Below are 18,109 nucleotides of genomic sequence, written 5' to 3'. Positions count from 1 at the left end.
TTGATTGGTTTTCTGTCAGTTCTACTAGTCAAAAGCAGAGTTTACACTGCCCTCAGACCTCCATTTGAAACCAATTTTCCAATGCATCATATGGAGTGCAGAGAAGGATAAAGAATGTTCTTGTTTGATCAAGTTTCAAGTAGGTCATCAAAAACCTTCAATCCAAAATCTACTAACCCATCATCCAAACTCAGCTCACGTCTGCATTTCTTTAATTTCATGCAGTAGTTAGGTTCATGTTACAGAGTGTCATAAAAGCTGCTAATTAGTGTGTGTTTAGAGTATCATGGTGATTTTCAAAAGTGTTTTTTGTTTAAAAATAAATCAAAAAAAGATTTTTATTTTTATTTCTGACAACATATCAAAATCATTGGAAAACACTAACAAAAAACATTGATTTAATATTTTTTAAACCAAACGCACCCCGCAGTTTTAATCGCAAAAACAAATAGTCTCATTACTACTATGACCTGGTTCTTCATCCTAGACCCACATTCCTGATTCCCTAATCATCTAATGCTGAAATCACAAGAGGACCATGTGAACTTCTGCAGCATCATTTGATCATATTTCAAAAGCTTAACCTCTGCGTGCGTTACAGGTGTGGCAGCAACTGTGTAGAAAGATATGCAACAAGAATCGATAATTTCTATGACAAAGTCAAGCACAAGATTATTTCAGATCATCTTATGCACATCAAACACTAGAGAAAATTGAATTCTTCAAGATTTATGTGCCTAAAAGCTAACGTGGCCATTTAATTAATTAACTTGTTTTGCAAGACCGAATCCAAACACAATCAAAAATCATGATAAGCAAAGAAAATAGCACATTTTATAACCAACAAAATCATCAGATAAATAAGGAAAAGTTCACCACAAAAATAAAATAGCAATGCCTCTCTTCTGAGATCTTACCCTCTAGTCCTAGCTCGAACCCTTTTGTTTACTTTCATCGCCAACAGCATCAGTCACCAGAGTCATGGGTCTTTGATCAATCACCTCATCAATAATTCCGAATTCCTTTGCCTCTTCTGGGGTCATAAAATAATCTCTATCCATATTCTTCTGAATTACATCAATTGGCTTCCCTGTATGCTTGCAGTACAATTGATTCAGTGCATCCCAGACCCGAACTATCTGCTTGGTGTGAATTGTCAAATCCTTTGCCTGTCCGCTGTACCCACCTGATGGCTGATGAATCATAATTGTTGCATTTGGAAGTGCCTTCCTCTCACCCTTAGCCCCAGAAGCCAAAAGGAGAGAAGCCATAGATGCAGCTTGACCCAAACAAATGGTATTAACTGGAGACCTTATGTACTGCATTGTATCGTAAATAGCAAGACCTGCAAAGAACAGCACAACGATTGACATTATAACCTGAGCCATGCCTCAGAAGATTACTTACTTTGAAAAACTTCATATATTTAAACAAGATAAATAATTCAGCCTAAATCGAATTGACAATAAATTTAGCTATCCCAACACTCTATTCCATTACAAGTATTCCAATGCTACATTTAACAATGCAAGACCTGCTATGTGAAAGCAGTTAAATTCCATTCTATAGATTGGATGGCAATCAGTAATTCATAATCGCCACATCTTGATAGAATTGTGAACCAGTTGCAAGTTAAATAATAAGTTCTGTTGGTTGATATACACCATGGCCAAGAGTACTTTTAAATTTGAAGTCCAAAAGCACCAACAGACTAGAAAACTTGAGGAAAAAGGAAAATAGTCCTCAGCATCTGCCACATGTCTTATACCGACAAGTATTCACATGCTATTGCATCAAAATCATTAGTTGTGCATTATGTGAGGTAATTCAACAGTTCTTTCTCACTTGGGAAGTATCTAAAGGGAAATGGAAACAAAACCACTGATAAAATTTATCTACTTCAGAATTACACAAACAGTCAAAAAGTCCCAACAGTAAACTGCTCTTCCAATGACCTCAATATAATCACCTACCTCTTAAGTTAAGAGGAAGTTGCTAGACTGACTTACTAAGGCTTTCAGTAAAGCTAGTTGCTAAGAGTACTACTTTGCTAGGCAGCACACTCCTACATTAGCGAACTCTCTCTGGGCCCTCTCTCTTGCATTTCTGAAAAAATAGGCTGCCTTAAGAAAAGTTAGAGGATTTCTCCTTCATGCCCTTGCTCGCCCAACGCTAAAGCCCTTCCTTCCGTTCCTGATGAAACTACTCATCCTTAGAGATGCTCCACAGATGTGGAATAACATATTCTTTAATCGACGGTAATTCCGCAAAGAGAGGAGCTTAACGCCCTATTTCAATTAACTTAGCGAGGTATGAAGTCAAATTCACTTATTCCTAGAAGCTCTCTTCCTTCTACCCCCTCCTCTCTACCGCTTCCTTGCGTCCTGGCTTCATGGTCCTTGTCCTTGCTTTCACTCATATTACATACAGCTGGTAAACAAACCTCTGCCTTCATAGGCTCATTCCTTTGACCCGATCGTTTACCTCTGTCTAGGCTCACGGAAAGTCTGACGTTCGCTGGGATGAATGCTAATGGGTGTAGTCCCTCTTCTTTCTCATGACAGGTATTGCGTTCGTTGACTGCATTCATAATACTATAGACAAAATACAAATTAACTCAATACCTTCCACACAACCATAATTATAAGCAACTAAAGACAGAGAAGTACATTGATAATTCAAACTAATTGGCTTTAGTAGGAAAGGCATTGTATGACCTCAAGCAATTCTTAGCAGCATATCTCATCGCATAATAAGCTAAGCATTTCAGTTGGATCATTCAGTTAAGCATGTCAAATGGCACATCAAGAACCTTTTTCCACTGTGTAATACAACTTCCAATGGTATACAAGAACACTAGCAATTAGACAGAAAAAAAGCCCATGACTACCATGATTCTTTTCTTTATAGGCACTGTAAGCAAGCAGAAACAAAGTGCACCAAAAGAAATCACCTACTATCCTGCCCAATTATAACAACTGGCTGCTGTTTATGGCCCCACCCCTTCAACCAGGAAATCAGGAATCATTTGATTCACTTAGTTAGACCCACTAAATTGAACCCAAAAGACAAATTGCCAATTCACTAATCCTAGTGACCGCTCCATGAAGAACCTAAAAGCTCAAATTACACTCGATACAACCAAACACTATTCAAACTCCTTAATTATTAACAAAATCAGGCATCTGCACCTAAAACTTTCCAAGTCAAAATCCAAGACACTAACAAAGATCAGACCTTTGTAACGGAATCAAAATCCTAAATAATCCATGCTAAAACGCATCTCAATATAATTCAAAATGAATCTACAACACTAACGGGCTCAAAAACCCATTGCAGTAATAAACAACCTGAACAAGAATCAAATCAGATCACATTTTAAATCAATTCGCAACAATTCCAAGAAAACTGTAACAGAACACTAAAATTACACCAGCCCACAAAACCAAACAGACGATAACACGCCCCAAACGCAAATTAAGCCAAAGCCCATCTAAAAAAAAATCAAAACCTCAGCATTTTTTAGTATCAAATCACCTGCGGTAACATGTCCACCAGGAGAATTCAGATACATATGGATAGGCTTAGAAGGATTCTCAGACTCGAGAAACAAAAGCTGAGCAACAACAACATTAGAAGTATCATCATTAATTGGGCCATTAATACAGACAATTCTCTCTTTTAAAAGCCTAGAAAATATATCATAAGCTCTTTCTCCTCTTGAAGAGTGTTCGATAACCATTGGGATTAGACTATAAGCTCTAGTGGTAGAGGTTTTGGGGGTCAAGAGAAAAGAGGGTTTTGGTTTAGCTGTGGAAGTGATGAGCTTGGTGGTAGAGAAGAGGGCTTTCATGGCTGTTGATTTGGGTTTGGAATTGGAGAAAGTGAGGGAAATGAGGGTTTGAGAGAAACTGGGGATTTTGTTTGGGTTTAGGAGATTGGGTTTGTTATGTTTAAGTGTTGGTTGTTGTTTTTTTAAAAAAATTTATTTAAAAATATATTAAAAAAATTATTTTTAAAAAAAATTATTTTTTATATTAGTATGTATTAAAAATATATTAATTTAAAATAAAAAAATAAAAAATATTAATTTTTTTTAAATACAAAAATAAAAAGATCTTTTTAATAACATTAAGAGATTTGGTTTTGTAGGAGTGGTGGGATTAGTGTATTGTAGGAGATTGTATAATTAATTTATAAGCTTATTTTAAAAGTATTTAACTATACATTTATGGTCTTCCCTGAGCAGATGAAATGGTTATAAAAATAATCAAGCAAGAAACCTTGTGAAAAATAAAATGACCCTTTTTTATATTGCTTGTCAAAAAAGATATAATCCATGGATGATTTAACTATTATTTTTAGACTTGGCCCGGTTCAAGGCTCGGGTTTCAGGTTTGGACCGGGTCACCTGGGTCAATTTTTAAAAAAAAAATCAAAACGACGTTGTTTTACTAGAAAAAAACAATAATCAACGGGTTGCAACTGAATTTTTGATCAGGTCTTGCCGGGTCAACCAGGTCAGTCGGGTTGTCGGGTCACACTAGATTTTTTCTTTTTTTATTTTTTTTTAAACCCTGTCTGGTTTTAGTTCCGGGTCGATCTATCGTGTCAAGCCGGGTTTTAAAACTATGGATTTAACTGTAACATAAAAATGGGAATTTATTTTCAATTCGAGTTAAGAATTAAAGTAGGAATTTTTATTGGGGTTTTGAATGGGATAAATTTAGTTGTGCAGGTCCTTTTTTTGGCATGAAGAGAGGGTGGAGTCTGGAATCTGAAAGAGAGAGAATCTTTGGCTTTAAGCGACATGACGTTGGGTTGAATTTGGTTGGATTGGGTTTGGTGGGGATGAAAGAGGCCTGGCCCATTAATGGGTGGATGTGACAATTAAGCCCAAAGTATTGCCTAATGATTTCTCAATTCAAAATATATTTGATAAATAAGTTTTGTGGATGAAAGAAAAAACTTATGCATCAAGAAATATTACAAGTTAATAATACAACTAAAAATATATCATTTAATTAAAAGAGTTGAACAAGGAAGCAAAAACCTTATATTAAGTGTGTGTGTTGTAATTCATTGACATGCATTTATCATCATAGCCTTTGTAAGTCCAATGTCAAGTGAGTTCATTTGCCTGTAAAATAGTGAATGGTTTTTAGGTGTTTCGATATCGTTAAAGTTTTGTTTGGTATTGTAATATAATTATATTTTTGAATTTTTTTAGTTTTAAATTATTTTTTATATTTTTTTATCATTTTGATTTGTTAATATTAAAAATAAATTTTAAAAAATAAAAAAATATATTATTTTAATACATTTTCATTTAAGAAGTATTTTTTACTACACTCCCAAACATATATTGAGCAAGGGCTTTCAGTCATTTCGTTGGTTGACCTTGATTAAGAATGATGCATAAATAATAATCTCCAATTTAATATTTATTGTGGGTTCAATTTATGATATTGGTAAAAATAATTTGTGTTTTATCTTCTCCGATGCTAAAATCTCCCATTAGCGTAGCCAATTGATTAGTTATATGTGGCATTGAATTTATTCATGTAAACATATTTAACCTTGAATAAAAACTTAATTATCTTTAATATTCATCAAACATTTGATTAATGAATGTAATATTTGATTAATGAATTTAAAACCCACATGAGATTTTCATTTGAAGAAATCACATGTGTTTATGGAAAGACTCGCGTGACGGTTGTGTAGGTGATCTTTAGACTTAAAATCATTGAATTATCTTATTTAGAGAATTTTATGTTTTGATCATGTTACACTTTATTTTAGTAAGAGTGACAAATGGGAAGATATTGGGTATAACACGAATTATATGAAGGTATTTGAGTGAGTAAGAGAATATTCATCACCATATGTTAATTAGAGAAAATGTTTCATCTATTCTCAAATAGTATTGATTGTAAATCCTTGCACAAGGTGGAAAAAGATTTGAAAAGAGTTTGAAATCTTATTCGAAAAATCAATAATTATAATGTTGAAAACAAACATGATTTGACATAGACACATTATATGTTATAATGTCTAAATCGAAACATTATTGATGAAGAGATAATAATTACACTGAGAAACTAGTTATTTTAAAGTTAAGTCAAACCACTTATGATTTTCCTAATATTTAGAAATTATGATAGATTGCTAAACATTGTACTTAATCTTTAAAAATAAATAAATAAATTATTAAATTATTAATAAATTTAATTCTATTTTATTTAGAATTGTAATTTATATTTGGCTAATTTATTAGAGAGCCTAATGTGTTACATACGTAAAAATCATCGATTAGAAATTCAACTGGAATGATTAATCAAATATGACTTGATTATAAATAAGTTTTATAAATTCAGGATTATAATGTAATTTATACATGAAATTACAATTCTAGACATAGAAAAATCAAGTATGGATCTGATTGAATAAAAAAAAAATTTAAATAATATGCGTTATGTTATTCAAGGGGCAAATTAATATTTCATCATTTATAGGGTTTTCAGGTTTTTCTATATATAGGATGTATTTTCTATACAAAACACTTGAATTGTAGTTTATGACAACTCAATTTTAAAGTAATTATTCAAAGTCGAAAAGAAAAAATAATCTTAAAAGTAATTTTCATACAAACCCTAAATAACTCCAAATCTATCAAAAACAAATCCCTAGAACACCTGAAAAATCTATAATTCATTATTTTTGATGTACATATATATTTTGAAAAATCCAACATCTCCTTCAATCATAAGAATTTAACCATGAGGAATTTCATACTAACTCCACTTCATACAAGTCTTCATGATTGGCATGTTCATGGTGGATTTGTTTCTAATTTTTATTTCTCGACTGAATAGATAATCTGCACCCCGAATGTCTACACAAGATCAACCCTGGAGACAGCGTGATTCAGCGGCAAAAGTTTACTGCCATATGATTTTGGTGGAGTTAGCTTCTTCATTGACGACCCAGGAGTCTAGATTCATGCCAATCAGTTTCTTCAACACTGTTTTCTTCACCATTTAACTGGGTTAAGGAAGAAGCCTTTTGTTTCAGCTTCTACTGTCCTTGGGAGGTGGGTTACTGGACAGCACCAATCCTCTATGGAGTTTATGCTAGGAATTCATATATCAGTGAAGCATATTTTGTATAAACTTTAAAATAGTGAAAACAGGTGAGAAAAATGGGAATAGTTCTAAGATGCTGGTAATTCTGGTTTGTAAATGAAAATTAGCGCACTCGGATTTGAACGCATAGTTAGGGAGGATAGGGAAGCCTGGGACCTTGTCAGAGGGGATTGGGACCACGATTTTTCATTCCCATGAAATCACGACCAGAAGCCCACTGCTGATAGTGGTGCAGACCTGCAACATAGTTTCTTGACTGACTATAGCTGCACTTAAGCGAAAAATGAAGTTGAATTCATCTCAAGCAATAAATACCAAACATCAGGGGAGAGTAAACCCAGTTATAAGGGCATTGCTTGAGCCTGGCAGTTTTAGCTAGCCAGTCAGCTAAGAGAATGGTAGTTCTACTGATAATAGGCGTGAGGGTGCAACTGTCGCCTCCTCTGCCTTATCAAGATCATTAGTTCTTATGAACTGCCGAGGCTCACCCCTTCTCAAGCCAGCAACTGCGTTTTCCCTTCTTATGAATGCACTAAAGAAACGACTGGGTCCATTTCGTTAAGCAACAACGGCAAACTATAAGCTCAAAATTGATTAACATCATAATCAATATTCCACAATGACCTCAAACTTCTTCACCGATACAAAGTCTTAAATAAACCAAATAAAACAAAACTATCACATAATGCCTTCTCGGTTCTAGAAATAGTAGACACCTAAAAGTAATCCTGAAAGAACAAAATGATGCACTTAAAACAGAGATGTTCCCTTTCCCTTCTTGTCTCCACCAATCTCAAAGTGCTTGCACCTCTGTGGAAACCATTGGCAGTAACAAACATTAGCACAGTTGAAGTCACAAGGTAAGAAACCACAATAAAAAATCACTTGCATGACCAACCTTGATTGCATGTTGAGACACGTGTTTGCATGCCTGGCATTGCAGCCTCAACACAATTTTCTTTGTTGTCTTTGCCTGTTCAGAGAAAAGAAATCAATATAACAACTCAACTATGCGTGTAAGATGGAGGGAAAAAGGGAGGGAAGAGAAGGCCTCAGAGCTAGTCTATGTTTCAGTCATTGGCTAGACAATCAGACAATGTAGGCAAATTCAAATCATCATAGGCCTCTAAAGAGAATTCAGATACAATAAAAAGATAGCTTTAGGGTGGTATAACAAGTACAACGTAACCATTTTTCATTTTAATATCAACCAACAAGGACAGGGAAAAAAGGGAGGAAGGCCTCAGAACGAATTCATGTCTCTGTCATCAGTTAGATGATCAGACAATGTAGGCAAATTTTAAATCATCACAGGCCTCCAGAGAGAATATTCTGTAACTACAAAAATATGTTTTCTGGTGGTGTTTACATACACTATCAAGATTTCACAGTCAAACATCATAAAATATTTTTCCCACCACTGAATACAAGCAAATTACAAATTACAATATGGGGTAAGAAAACTCAAAAACTGATCCCTGTCCTAGCGGGACTTCATGTATGTCAAGTTCCGGGAAAGAATAAGAAAACAAACCTTCTTGTGAAACACTGGTTTTGTCTGACCTCCATAACCAGATTGCTTGCGATCATAACGACGTTTCCCCTGAGCAGCAAGGCTATCCTTCCCCTTTTTGTACTGAGTGACCTTGTGCAAGGTGTGCTTTTTGCACTCCTTGTTCTTGCAGTAGGTCTTCTTAGTCTTAGGAACGTTCACCTGTAATAAAAATATCATTAATCAATAAAAAAACAAGAATAAAGGAAAACAATATGATGCAACCTCTTAGACAAATTCTCAAATACCACAATTTAAAATAAAAGGTGCAAATACAATGCAACTGGAACAGGCTTTCCATCAAACAAGCAGCGTCTCAAACGTTAAATTCACTCTTACTATATTTTGAATCAGCATAAAACCGCTGTTTTTTCTCATTAGCCCATATTTTTAAATCATTCCAACTCTCTCTCTATCCATGCACCCGTTCATCTCAATCATGCATCTCATTATACTTATAACCACCAGCCCCACAAGCCCTCCATTCCCAAAAGTTTCCGCTCTCCTTGAAACCAAACTTTCACTAAGAGCAATACTTTCGTACACACAAGTCTCTAGAGAACACAGCTCATCTGCAACTAACACGTGCATAAAGCCAAATCTCTAACAAAAACAAAACCACACACAACTCACTAGTACAAAACCAAATCTCGAACAAAGCAGACAACATTAAATTCTTTGATTACTAATGAATCTAAACTTTATAAATCACAGTTTCAACCTCAAAAAACAAAACCACAGCCTCCATCTTTTTATAGTTAAACGACCTCAGAAATGAAAGATACAGAAAACCCAGATGCAACAATCAAGAAAAAAAATGTTGCCGCAAAGAGAATCTGAGATGGGGGAGAAGGTTACCATTGTAGGCGGAGAAGCGGAAGAGCTCTGGCTGCAAAGGAAGTGGAGATGAATGAATAGAGTAGATTAGGGTTTGGAGCTTCTTTAAAGTTAAACAACAAAGATTATGGGCCGAATCACAGATCCGGACTTGAGAAGAATACTGGGCCCGGGCCCAATTTTACCAATTTTTTTTTTTTCTAAAAAATTAATCATATTGTTCCCTTGAAAACTTGAAAGATAGCGGGGGTGTAATTATGATTGACCTAAAATCTCGCTAGCGGTGGCGTTACTGGTATAGTTATAAAAGTTGAGAAATTAATCATGGTAGTAATTATAATTTATTTTTAAATATTTATTTTTGATTAATTATTATAAATTAAGATTAAATTTGAATACAGTAGATATTAATTTGTATTTTTTTAACTAAAAAAGCTGTGTCAAAATTTACAAGGAAAAAGTGTTCTTTAAAATATTATTTTACAATAAACTTAGATCCAGGTTCAGATCTAAGTCATGCTCGAAACTAGAGCACTAAGAGATACCTAGACAAATATATAACCAAAAGACAAAATTTTAGAAAAAAAGATATTAACACTAAGAACCCAATATTATCACTAAATATTTTTCTCAACAAATGAACTCTACACCACCCCAGTATTTGATAATCAATAGGTATGAATCTCTGTAACTCTTTCTTGTGTTTATCACACACTACACTACACTACACTACACTCACTTGATGGATCATAAATGGAAGAGTGGCTATCTATTTATACTAGCTGGTTAGCATTGAAAACAAAACGGGGTTAGCCATCAATCGTGGCTTTGAATCAAGTTGGTCATCAATGTGGTTTTCAATGGGGTTCTAGCCATGAATTATGGGTTTGATTGGGATTGTAGTCATCAGGTGTGGGTTTGAACGAGGTAGGACTTCTTGCATCACTTTAGGTCTATTATTTTTCCTAATTTATAGGATAAAAATCAGGTTCGAGCCCTGTGATTGCTCATATGATGATCACTGGAGGTTTACATCGTCGTTAACTTCAGGGCCCGTGGGATTAGTCGAGGTGCGCGCAACCTGGACCGGACACCCACGTTAAACTAAAAAAAAAAAAAATTAGGTCTAAGAATTATTATTAAAAGGAACGGGTTCATTGTAATTCTTTGAACTACCTCGATACAAATTTTAATACAAGTTAATTTCTTTCAAGCTTTTCAGCAATTTATCTTTCTTGTAATTAAGCTTTCTTGCAATTTACTTTGTGAGTTATTTACAATTTTATGCTTTATCTTTTATGTAAATGACTTTATTATGTTTATTTTTTTTCCTTACAATTATTACTGTTTTATTTTGCATGTTTACCTTTACATGTTTTTAATTTTATCACTCTTACTTCCAAAGCAATCTAATATTTTCTCTTAGGTTTTTTTTTTTTTAATCAAGATAAGATATATACTGGAGTTATTGGGTAAACAATATTTATTTTTGGCCCTGAGTAATATTTAAAGAATTTTTGGCCGATTTGTACATATTTGTTTAAGATTTAATAAAATATTAGGATACATAATGGATATTAAAAATATGAATTTGAGAATTTTAAGAATCGAAATGATTTTAAAAGATATTTGAGGAACAGACTGTTTTTTATGAATTACACTTCCAATCTACATAATTATTGGTTGATAGGTTTGCTCTCTCTGTGATCTCAGGTTCGAGCCATGTGGTTGCTCATATGATGGTCACTGGAGGTTTACATGGTCGTTAACTTCAGGGCCCGTGGGATTAGTCGAGGTGCGCACAAGCTGACCCAGACACCCACATTAAACTAAAAAAAAAATAAAAATTATTAGTTGTTACAATAAAGGCAGCAACAGTTTTAGTTTACACTATAATAATATAATATGATATAAGAGATGCTGGCGACAAGTTAGTGACAATGACCAAAGGTGAAAGTTTTTTTTTCAATCCAGCTTAGATAATTACTATGACCCGTGCTGTAAGTTAAATTAATTTTTTTAATATAAAAAAATGTTTGTACATTGTTAATATTTTTCTAATATTAACAATTTAAATCGTGTGATGATTAATTTAATGTGACTTGATTATTTTGGTGGCTCCAAAGACAATTCAAATAACATGTAAAAATATAATTTGACTGAAATTAAATATTTAAGATGAAATTTTTTTTAATATACATTAAGATGATAATATATTAGACCAATTCCGGTCAATCCGTTAATTCACGTACCAAGTCAAGAGATCATGATAATCCTATAAAAAAAATAAAAAAATTATAAAGTTCAATAAACCTAATGCTGAAGGACAAAACTGAAAAAAAATCAATTAAAAAAGGATCCAAGAAAATAATCTGAGTCAACCTGGGTTAACATGTCAAATTCACAATCCAGGTTAGAAAACCTAATGTAAAAAAAAATTAAAAAAAATTAAAAAACTCGATTCTCAATCAACCCAATGTTGAAAGATAAAATTAAAAAAAAATTAATGAAAAAAACACAAAAAACAATTCGAGTCAACTAGGATTAACAAGCCAAACTCGTGACCCAAGTCATGAGATGGGGATAATCTCTTAGGAAAAAAATCGAAATAAATCACAAAATTTAATTTTTAATCAACTCATTGTCGAAGGATATAATTGAGAAAAAAATCAATTAGAAAAAGAAAAAAAAACTTGAGTCAACCCATTAAACCCGTTATCCGAGTCATGAGAAAGAGATAATCATATAAAATATAAATTGAAAAAATTGTGAAACTCAATCTTCAATAAATTTAATATTAAAAAATAAAATTAAAATGTATAAAAAATAAAGATTAAAAAGCTAACAAACAAAAGAAAAAAAATTTATTCCCGTGAATAATGTAACGTGAGAAGAGGTAAAGTAAAACCCTCTTCTCCTTTGTTTTTTTTTCGGTTAATACTCAATGCATGTACAAATCGCTACTTAAGTATAGTCCCCTTCATTTTTCCTCTTTTAGAAGAAGTTAATTAAGACCCTAACTAAAGATTAGCAAAAGGTCTTCATTTGATTTGATCTCTTTATCAAGACGACATGAAAAGAGATAGCGTGGAAGGCATGGCCTCTTATCATTTTTACATACTCAAACTTCAAACGCAATCACATTATCCATTTGGGCTTTTTTTAAAACAAAAATTGAGTTGGTACCACCAAATCCATTTGAAATACTCTATGTTTTGTTCATATTTTCAAAAGCAGCTTGTTTAATTTATTCGGATAACTGTTGGAAAAAAAAGGGGACAAACACAAATATATACCAAATACCAGCCCATAAAAAATAAGGCATAAGCTATATAAGTAAATATCAAGCAAATTAACTTTGAGGGGTGTAATTTAACTCGTCAGACTCAAGGTTTGCTCTCCAGAGATCACCGGTTCGAGTGCCACAAATTTCAGGGCTACTGGAGGCTTACTTAGCCGTTAACTTCAGGGTCTCAGGGGATTAGTCGAGGTGCGCGTAAATAACCCGAACACCCACGGTTATTAAAAAAAAAATCGAGCAAACTATTCTAGCCCCTTGATTGAAAAATGTTCCTCTTCACTCTCTATATTTGAAACTTTACCATGTTAATCCTTCAAGTAAATGAATGCTAAGGGGAGCTCTATTGTCTATGAGCCTTTTGAGTTAAGAACTTCGATGGTGGCTATGGCAAGCATGGAAGATGAAGGAAAGGGCGCTCCATTGCGTTTTGTTAACTATTCTATCGTGGAGGGCCAATCTGAAACGTTTTCAAAACCATGAGATCAACTTTGAAGAAGGTCAAACGATGGAGCCAACGTGGAACATTATGAATCTATAGGGACTAAAATATAATTCATCAGCAAAAATTAACATTACTGATTTGCCTTTGTCTTTTCTTAATCCCCTAGTGGTTTGGTGGTGTTGCCAAGCAATAGGCAGCAATAACTGACCGCCGCGAGCTAGCCGCCGAACCCTCTATATGGCAAGAAACATTTTAGTAATTTCAACATCACGTGATACGTATGAAAGCCAATCAAAAAACAACAAAAATGTAGAAACTATGCAAACTTCTAGAACTTTGACTATTTTTTTGACAAGTTTAGACATATTCTACAGTTAATTCACACAAAATGCCACCAAGAAAAAAACATCGCCATAACTAACATGTAAGTCATATACATCAAGAATTTTGAAAAACAGGAAAAAAATTCTTGAAAATTAAATGCTCAAGGTGATTCAAAAATATTTATGAAAAGAGAAATATGCACATTTAAGAGAGAGTGAAAAATTTATCTAAGCAACCAAAACTCATAACACAGAGTGACGTTTGCGCTCAAGGAATCCCTCTAAGACCACTTTCTTCTTATAGTCCTCGGAATCAAGATTAAATTCTCTTTGAATCGAACCATTTTTCACGTCGTCTTCACTTATTAATCGAGGGACAAAGTAGAACCAAGCGGAGGCACAAAGAATGGCACATAATTTACCCCATAGCAACATTATCATCAAGGTCATAACAACAATCGACATACCGACCAACGGGTCAAGTTTCTTCCCATTTGGACGATCATTTTCTTTATGGGGCTTCCCAGCCATGACCCAGGATCTCCCCAGCGTGTTTGGCACTGTTGCTGATTTTTCATGTGGCAGTGAGGGGGAGGATGTTGATCGGGTTATCGATACGATTCGAATGGACTTGGCCTTGACTTCCGGTGAACCGGGTTGGCTCGTGCCGCTTCTGATAGCATCTATTTTCCGGCGAAAGGACAGCCGTTTTTTACTCGTGCCGTCCTTTGGATTTTCCGCGTGATCCGAAGGTTTCCCATTTTTGAGGATGATGTCTTGCTCAGACCTGTACCATGTCTGAAAAAGAACATGATAATTAACTACCTTCTAGTTATCCTAACTTACGCCAAAGTTGGCTAAATTTTGCTAAAATACGCCATTGCTAATTTTTCTTGGTTAGTGTTTTTCACATACCTGCTCCGGTCGCTCTTTCGGCGCTCGATCTGAACTGACTCTTGCCGGAGTTTGACGGGGCGTCCCGTGATTGGTTAAGGGTTTTTGACGCTTTGACTTTGAAGCATTAGAAGTTCTCTTACTGTCAGGCACGGTAGAGTCCAAGGGGACAGTTTTGGTGCCTGGGCTCTTGATGCAAAACCATGACCAAGGAAACCAACTTCTTTGTCTCTTTAATTTCTTTCTTTCTGGGAGGATATCAATTTTGTTGGGTTTTTTCTCGGGAAATGATCTTGGTTTCCTAGAAAATCCAAAAAATCCAAGGAAACGGCTGATTATTGTTCTGGTCCTTTTGGGTTTGGATTGATGGGATTGTTCTTTGAGGTTTGGTGTGATATTAACGTGCTCCATGGGAGGAGAGAGACAGAAAGAGAGAGAGAGGGGGTGGATGAAGCCGGTATATGGAGAGTTTTGAATATTGAATGCTGCTGGGAACGGTTAGTTACTTGGGTCACCATTATCTAAGTAAGCATTCTATGGTTCCTATGTTTATGGTCTATTGTCTAAAAGTTTTATAGAGTAATTAGATGAATTATTTTTGCTTGCATTTAAAATATTTTCCGACTAGCTTTTACTCGTATTTGAATTATAAACATTTCATTTTACACACTTATTAAAATTGGATATTTCGATTGTAATTTTTTTTTTAACGTAGGTGTCCAGGTTAGCTTGCGTGTATCTCGACTAATCCCACGGGCCCTGAAGTTAACGACCATATAAGCCTCTAGTGGCTATCATATTAACAACCATATGGCTCGAACCTGAGATCACAGGGGAAGCAAATCCCTTAGTCTTGAGCTTTTACCACTTGGCCACCTAATTGATATATATATATATATATATATATATATATATATATATATATATATATATATATGTAAACTGATTATTTTACATGAAAATCTTTCTTGTAGAATCATTTATTGGAAATACAATTACGTGAAGACAAATTTTAACTGAAATCCAAATCGTATGAAATTTTGGTTATAAATAAAAGATTTAAATTCAAGATTTTTTAAAAAGAAAAAAAGATAATGAATATCAATTGAACTACTATCTTATTAGCTAAAAATATTAAGTTGTATAAAATTTCATATGTGCATTTTAGTAATTCAACTTCTGAAATTTCATGTAAATAATTGATATATCAATTTTATAGTTTAAAAAACCATTGAACGAAGTGGCCAAATGGATGCATCAACTTGATAAAACTAACTGTTAGGTAGTTGCACTTAAGTGAGATTTTATATGTATTCTAGGATTTTGTGGAAGATAAAATAGTTAATTTTTGGAAGCATTAATATTAAAGATAACACTATTTCTCTAGATATTTTACATAATACGATAACAAATTCCTCTATAAAATATAAATCAAAAGCTATCAAATAAAAACAAGAAAAACCACACAAAAATCCTTTTATTTGGATAAAATCTAAAGTCACTCATTGTTTCGGGTTTCTGTGTGTTTGCCTCAACTAAGAGAAGTGAAGTTTTACACTTTAACAAACAATTCTAGACATATAATCAAACTAAAATTGCAACACTTAAATATTAACGTCAATAAACAATAATTGAAATATGCTATAACCCGTAGGCTATAACTAGTAGGCTCGTAATTGTAATCAATAAATATTAGTTTTCATACAAAAAAAAAATAATCCAAAAAGAACATAAAATATATATGTTTTCCTATAAAAAACTTTCATTGTGTGGTTATACCTAGATCAGGATCGAATAACTCCACGATTATAAGACTAGATCTTGTGCGAAGTATGACATACATTATACTACCTATAACCTAAGCATATTGTGTATTTAACATCTTCTCCTTTTATCTTTATAAACAAGACACATTTTCTTAGATAATTTCATTTGTTTATGAATAAAAGTATCCATTGGGTTAGAATTATGATCCAGGTAAAATTCTTTTAATATTTTATTTAAATATTTCTCTTAATATAGATAAAGAGTTCTACATTTTTTTTATCTCTAATAATGTGGATACTCAATACATATGATGCTTCATCTAAGTCTTTCATCTTAAAATGGGATTTCAAAAAATATTTCAATTTATTAATATATGCAATATCATTACCAACAATCAAAATATCATCAACATATAAAGATAAAAATATAAAAATATCCATACAATTTCAATGATAAACAGAATGATCAAATTCATTAACTATAAAACCACATTTAATAATAGCATTAGGGAAAGTATAGTAACATTTTCTTGAAGATTACTTGAGACCATATAGAGATTTTTTAAACTTGCATACCTTATTTTCTTAATTTACCTTTAATTTTGCAACCTTAGATTGTTGCATGAATATTTCTTCTTTCAATTTATCATTTAAAAAAGTTGTCTTGACATCTATATGAAATAATTCTAAGTCTAACACAACAACAATAAACATTAGAATTCTTATCGAATGAATTTAACAATTGGTGAATATGTCTTTTCATAATCTATACTGGGTTTTTGTGTAAAATATTTAGCAACTAATCTTGCTTTATATTTATCAATTAACGCATCATATTTATATTTTTTTAAAAAAATTCATTTATAACCTATGGATTTTCTATCTTTAGGTAAATCTACCAACAACCACACATCGTTTTTAATTATAAATTCTAATTCTTCTTTTATAGCTTCATTTTATTTTATCGATTCAGATGATGCTAATGCTTTATGAATAGTTAAAGAATCTTTAATCTCTTTTTTATTCAATAAAATAAAGTAATCTTTTGACTTAAAAGATAATATTATTTCTCATTAAATTCTACCAAGTGTATCATAAGGACTTTCAAGTGGTTGTGCCAAAATCTCTATATTAATATCTACTTTGTTTTTGTTATTTATTGATTTATCCTTTTTAGTAATCTTAAATAATTTTATCAATTTATTTGGACTCCCATTATCAAGTTTGTTCCTCTAAAAATCTTGCATCTCTACTTTCAACATTTTAAATTTTTACAGTATCCAATAAAATTGTCCTTAATGGTCTTACTATCTAATTTATTTCTTGTATATGATGGGACGAGTATACGAGCAGAATATCACCAAACTCTTAAAATTGTTTTGGTTTGGTTTTTTTCCTGTCTACAATCCATATATAGTTCTATTACAAGATTTAGTAGGAACCAAATTTAACAAATATCGAGTAGTGATTATGGCTTCACTTGAACAATATAAACTAAAAAAAAGACATAAAATAGATCTTACCATATCAAGTAGAGTTTTATTGCGTCTTTAAGCTACACTATTTTGTTGTAGAGAATAAGGCATGAAAAAATGATGAACAATAAAATAGATTCTTTAAACAAATCAAACATGTATTCTCCACTATAATTAGTTTTAATAATTTTTATAATCCTTCCTAATTGATTTTCAACTTCATTTTTATAAACTTGAGACTTTTTCAAAACATCAAATTTTTTATGCATCAAATATATATAATTATAATGAGAGAAGTCATCAATAAAGGTGATAAAATGTTCCAAACACTTATGAGTTTTAACATTCAAAGGACCGTATACATCAAAGTG

At 32.8% G+C, this 18,109-nt stretch overlaps 3 protein-coding genes and 2 non-coding genes across 5 annotated transcripts; all 5 read right to left on the bottom strand.

Annotated features, from left to right (window-relative positions):
• Nucleotides 1-812: 812 nt before the first annotated feature.
• Nucleotides 813-3,957, bottom strand: LOC18099086 (ATP-dependent Clp protease proteolytic subunit 2, mitochondrial). Its single transcript, XM_024600542.2, has 2 exons — nt 3,538-3,957; nt 813-1,345 (listed from the first exon to the last, which is right to left on the bottom strand). The coding sequence occupies exons 1-2, from the start codon at nt 3,851-3,853 to the stop codon at nt 927-929; spliced, it is 735 nt and encodes a 244-aa protein (XP_024456310.1). The 5' UTR covers nt 3,854-3,957; the 3' UTR covers nt 813-926.
• Nucleotides 3,958-7,722: 3,765 nt separating this feature from the next.
• Nucleotides 7,723-9,700, bottom strand: LOC7466878 (60S ribosomal protein L44). The gene is made up of 4 exons (XM_002306346.3): nt 9,559-9,700; nt 8,683-8,862; nt 8,047-8,121; nt 7,723-7,958 (listed from the first exon to the last, which is right to left on the bottom strand). Exons 1-4 carry the CDS (start codon nt 9,559-9,561, stop codon nt 7,899-7,901), a joined length of 318 nt encoding a protein of 105 aa, XP_002306382.1. The 5' UTR covers nt 9,562-9,700; the 3' UTR covers nt 7,723-7,898.
• Nucleotides 8,194-8,275, bottom strand: LOC112327669 (small nucleolar RNA SNORD34). The gene has a single exon (XR_002982093.1). It is a non-coding gene; the product is annotated as a small nucleolar RNA SNORD34 (small nucleolar RNA).
• Nucleotides 8,385-8,468, bottom strand: LOC112327667 (small nucleolar RNA SNORD34). The gene has a single exon (XR_002982091.1). It is a non-coding gene; the product is annotated as a small nucleolar RNA SNORD34 (small nucleolar RNA).
• Nucleotides 9,701-13,725: 4,025 nt separating the features above from the next.
• Nucleotides 13,726-15,033, bottom strand: LOC7477161 (uncharacterized protein At5g23160). Its single transcript, XM_002306345.4, has 2 exons — nt 14,519-15,033; nt 13,726-14,401 (listed from the first exon to the last, which is right to left on the bottom strand). Exons 1-2 carry the CDS (start codon nt 14,906-14,908, stop codon nt 13,847-13,849), a joined length of 945 nt encoding a protein of 314 aa, XP_002306381.3. The 5' UTR covers nt 14,909-15,033; the 3' UTR covers nt 13,726-13,846.
• Between the last annotated feature and the right edge of the window lie 3,076 nt (nt 15,034-18,109).

This window comes from Populus trichocarpa, chromosome 5 (genome assembly GCF_000002775.5).
Source record: "Populus trichocarpa isolate Nisqually-1 chromosome 5, P.trichocarpa_v4.1, whole genome shotgun sequence".
NCBI classification, from domain to species: Eukaryota; Viridiplantae; Streptophyta; class Magnoliopsida; order Malpighiales; family Salicaceae; genus Populus; species Populus trichocarpa.
Note: the sequence above shows the minus strand (reverse complement) of the source record. Positions and strands in the feature narration are given on the sequence as shown.

What these genes read in the sequence shown, in the direction of transcription:
- LOC18099086 (XM_024600542.2), bottom strand. Translation starts at nt 3,853, where the DNA reads ATGAAAGCCCTCTTCTCTACCACCAAGCTCATCACTTCCACAGCTAAA. An exon ending in TGGTGGACATGTTACCGCAG is followed by an intron (nt 1,346 to 3,537) that starts GTGATTTGATAC and finishes TGTTCTTTGCAG; the next exon opens with GTCTTGCTATTTACGATACA.
- LOC7466878 (XM_002306346.3), bottom strand. An exon ending in AACCAGTGTTTCACAAGAAG is followed by an intron (nt 8,122 to 8,682) that starts GTTTGTTTTCTT and finishes TTCTCTGAACAG; the next exon opens with GCAAAGACAACAAAGAAAAT. An exon ending in TGTCTCAACATGCAATCAAG is followed by an intron (nt 7,959 to 8,046) that starts GTTGGTCATGCA and finishes TGGTTTCCACAG; the next exon opens with AGGTGCAAGCACTTTGAGAT.
- LOC7477161 (XM_002306345.4), bottom strand. Translation starts at nt 14,908, where the DNA reads ATGGAGCACGTTAATATCACACCAAACCTCAAAGAACAATCCCATCAA. An exon ending in CGAAAGAGCGACCGGAGCAG is followed by an intron (nt 14,402 to 14,518) that starts GTATGTGAAAAA and finishes GTTCTTTTTCAG; the next exon opens with ACATGGTACAGGTCTGAGCA.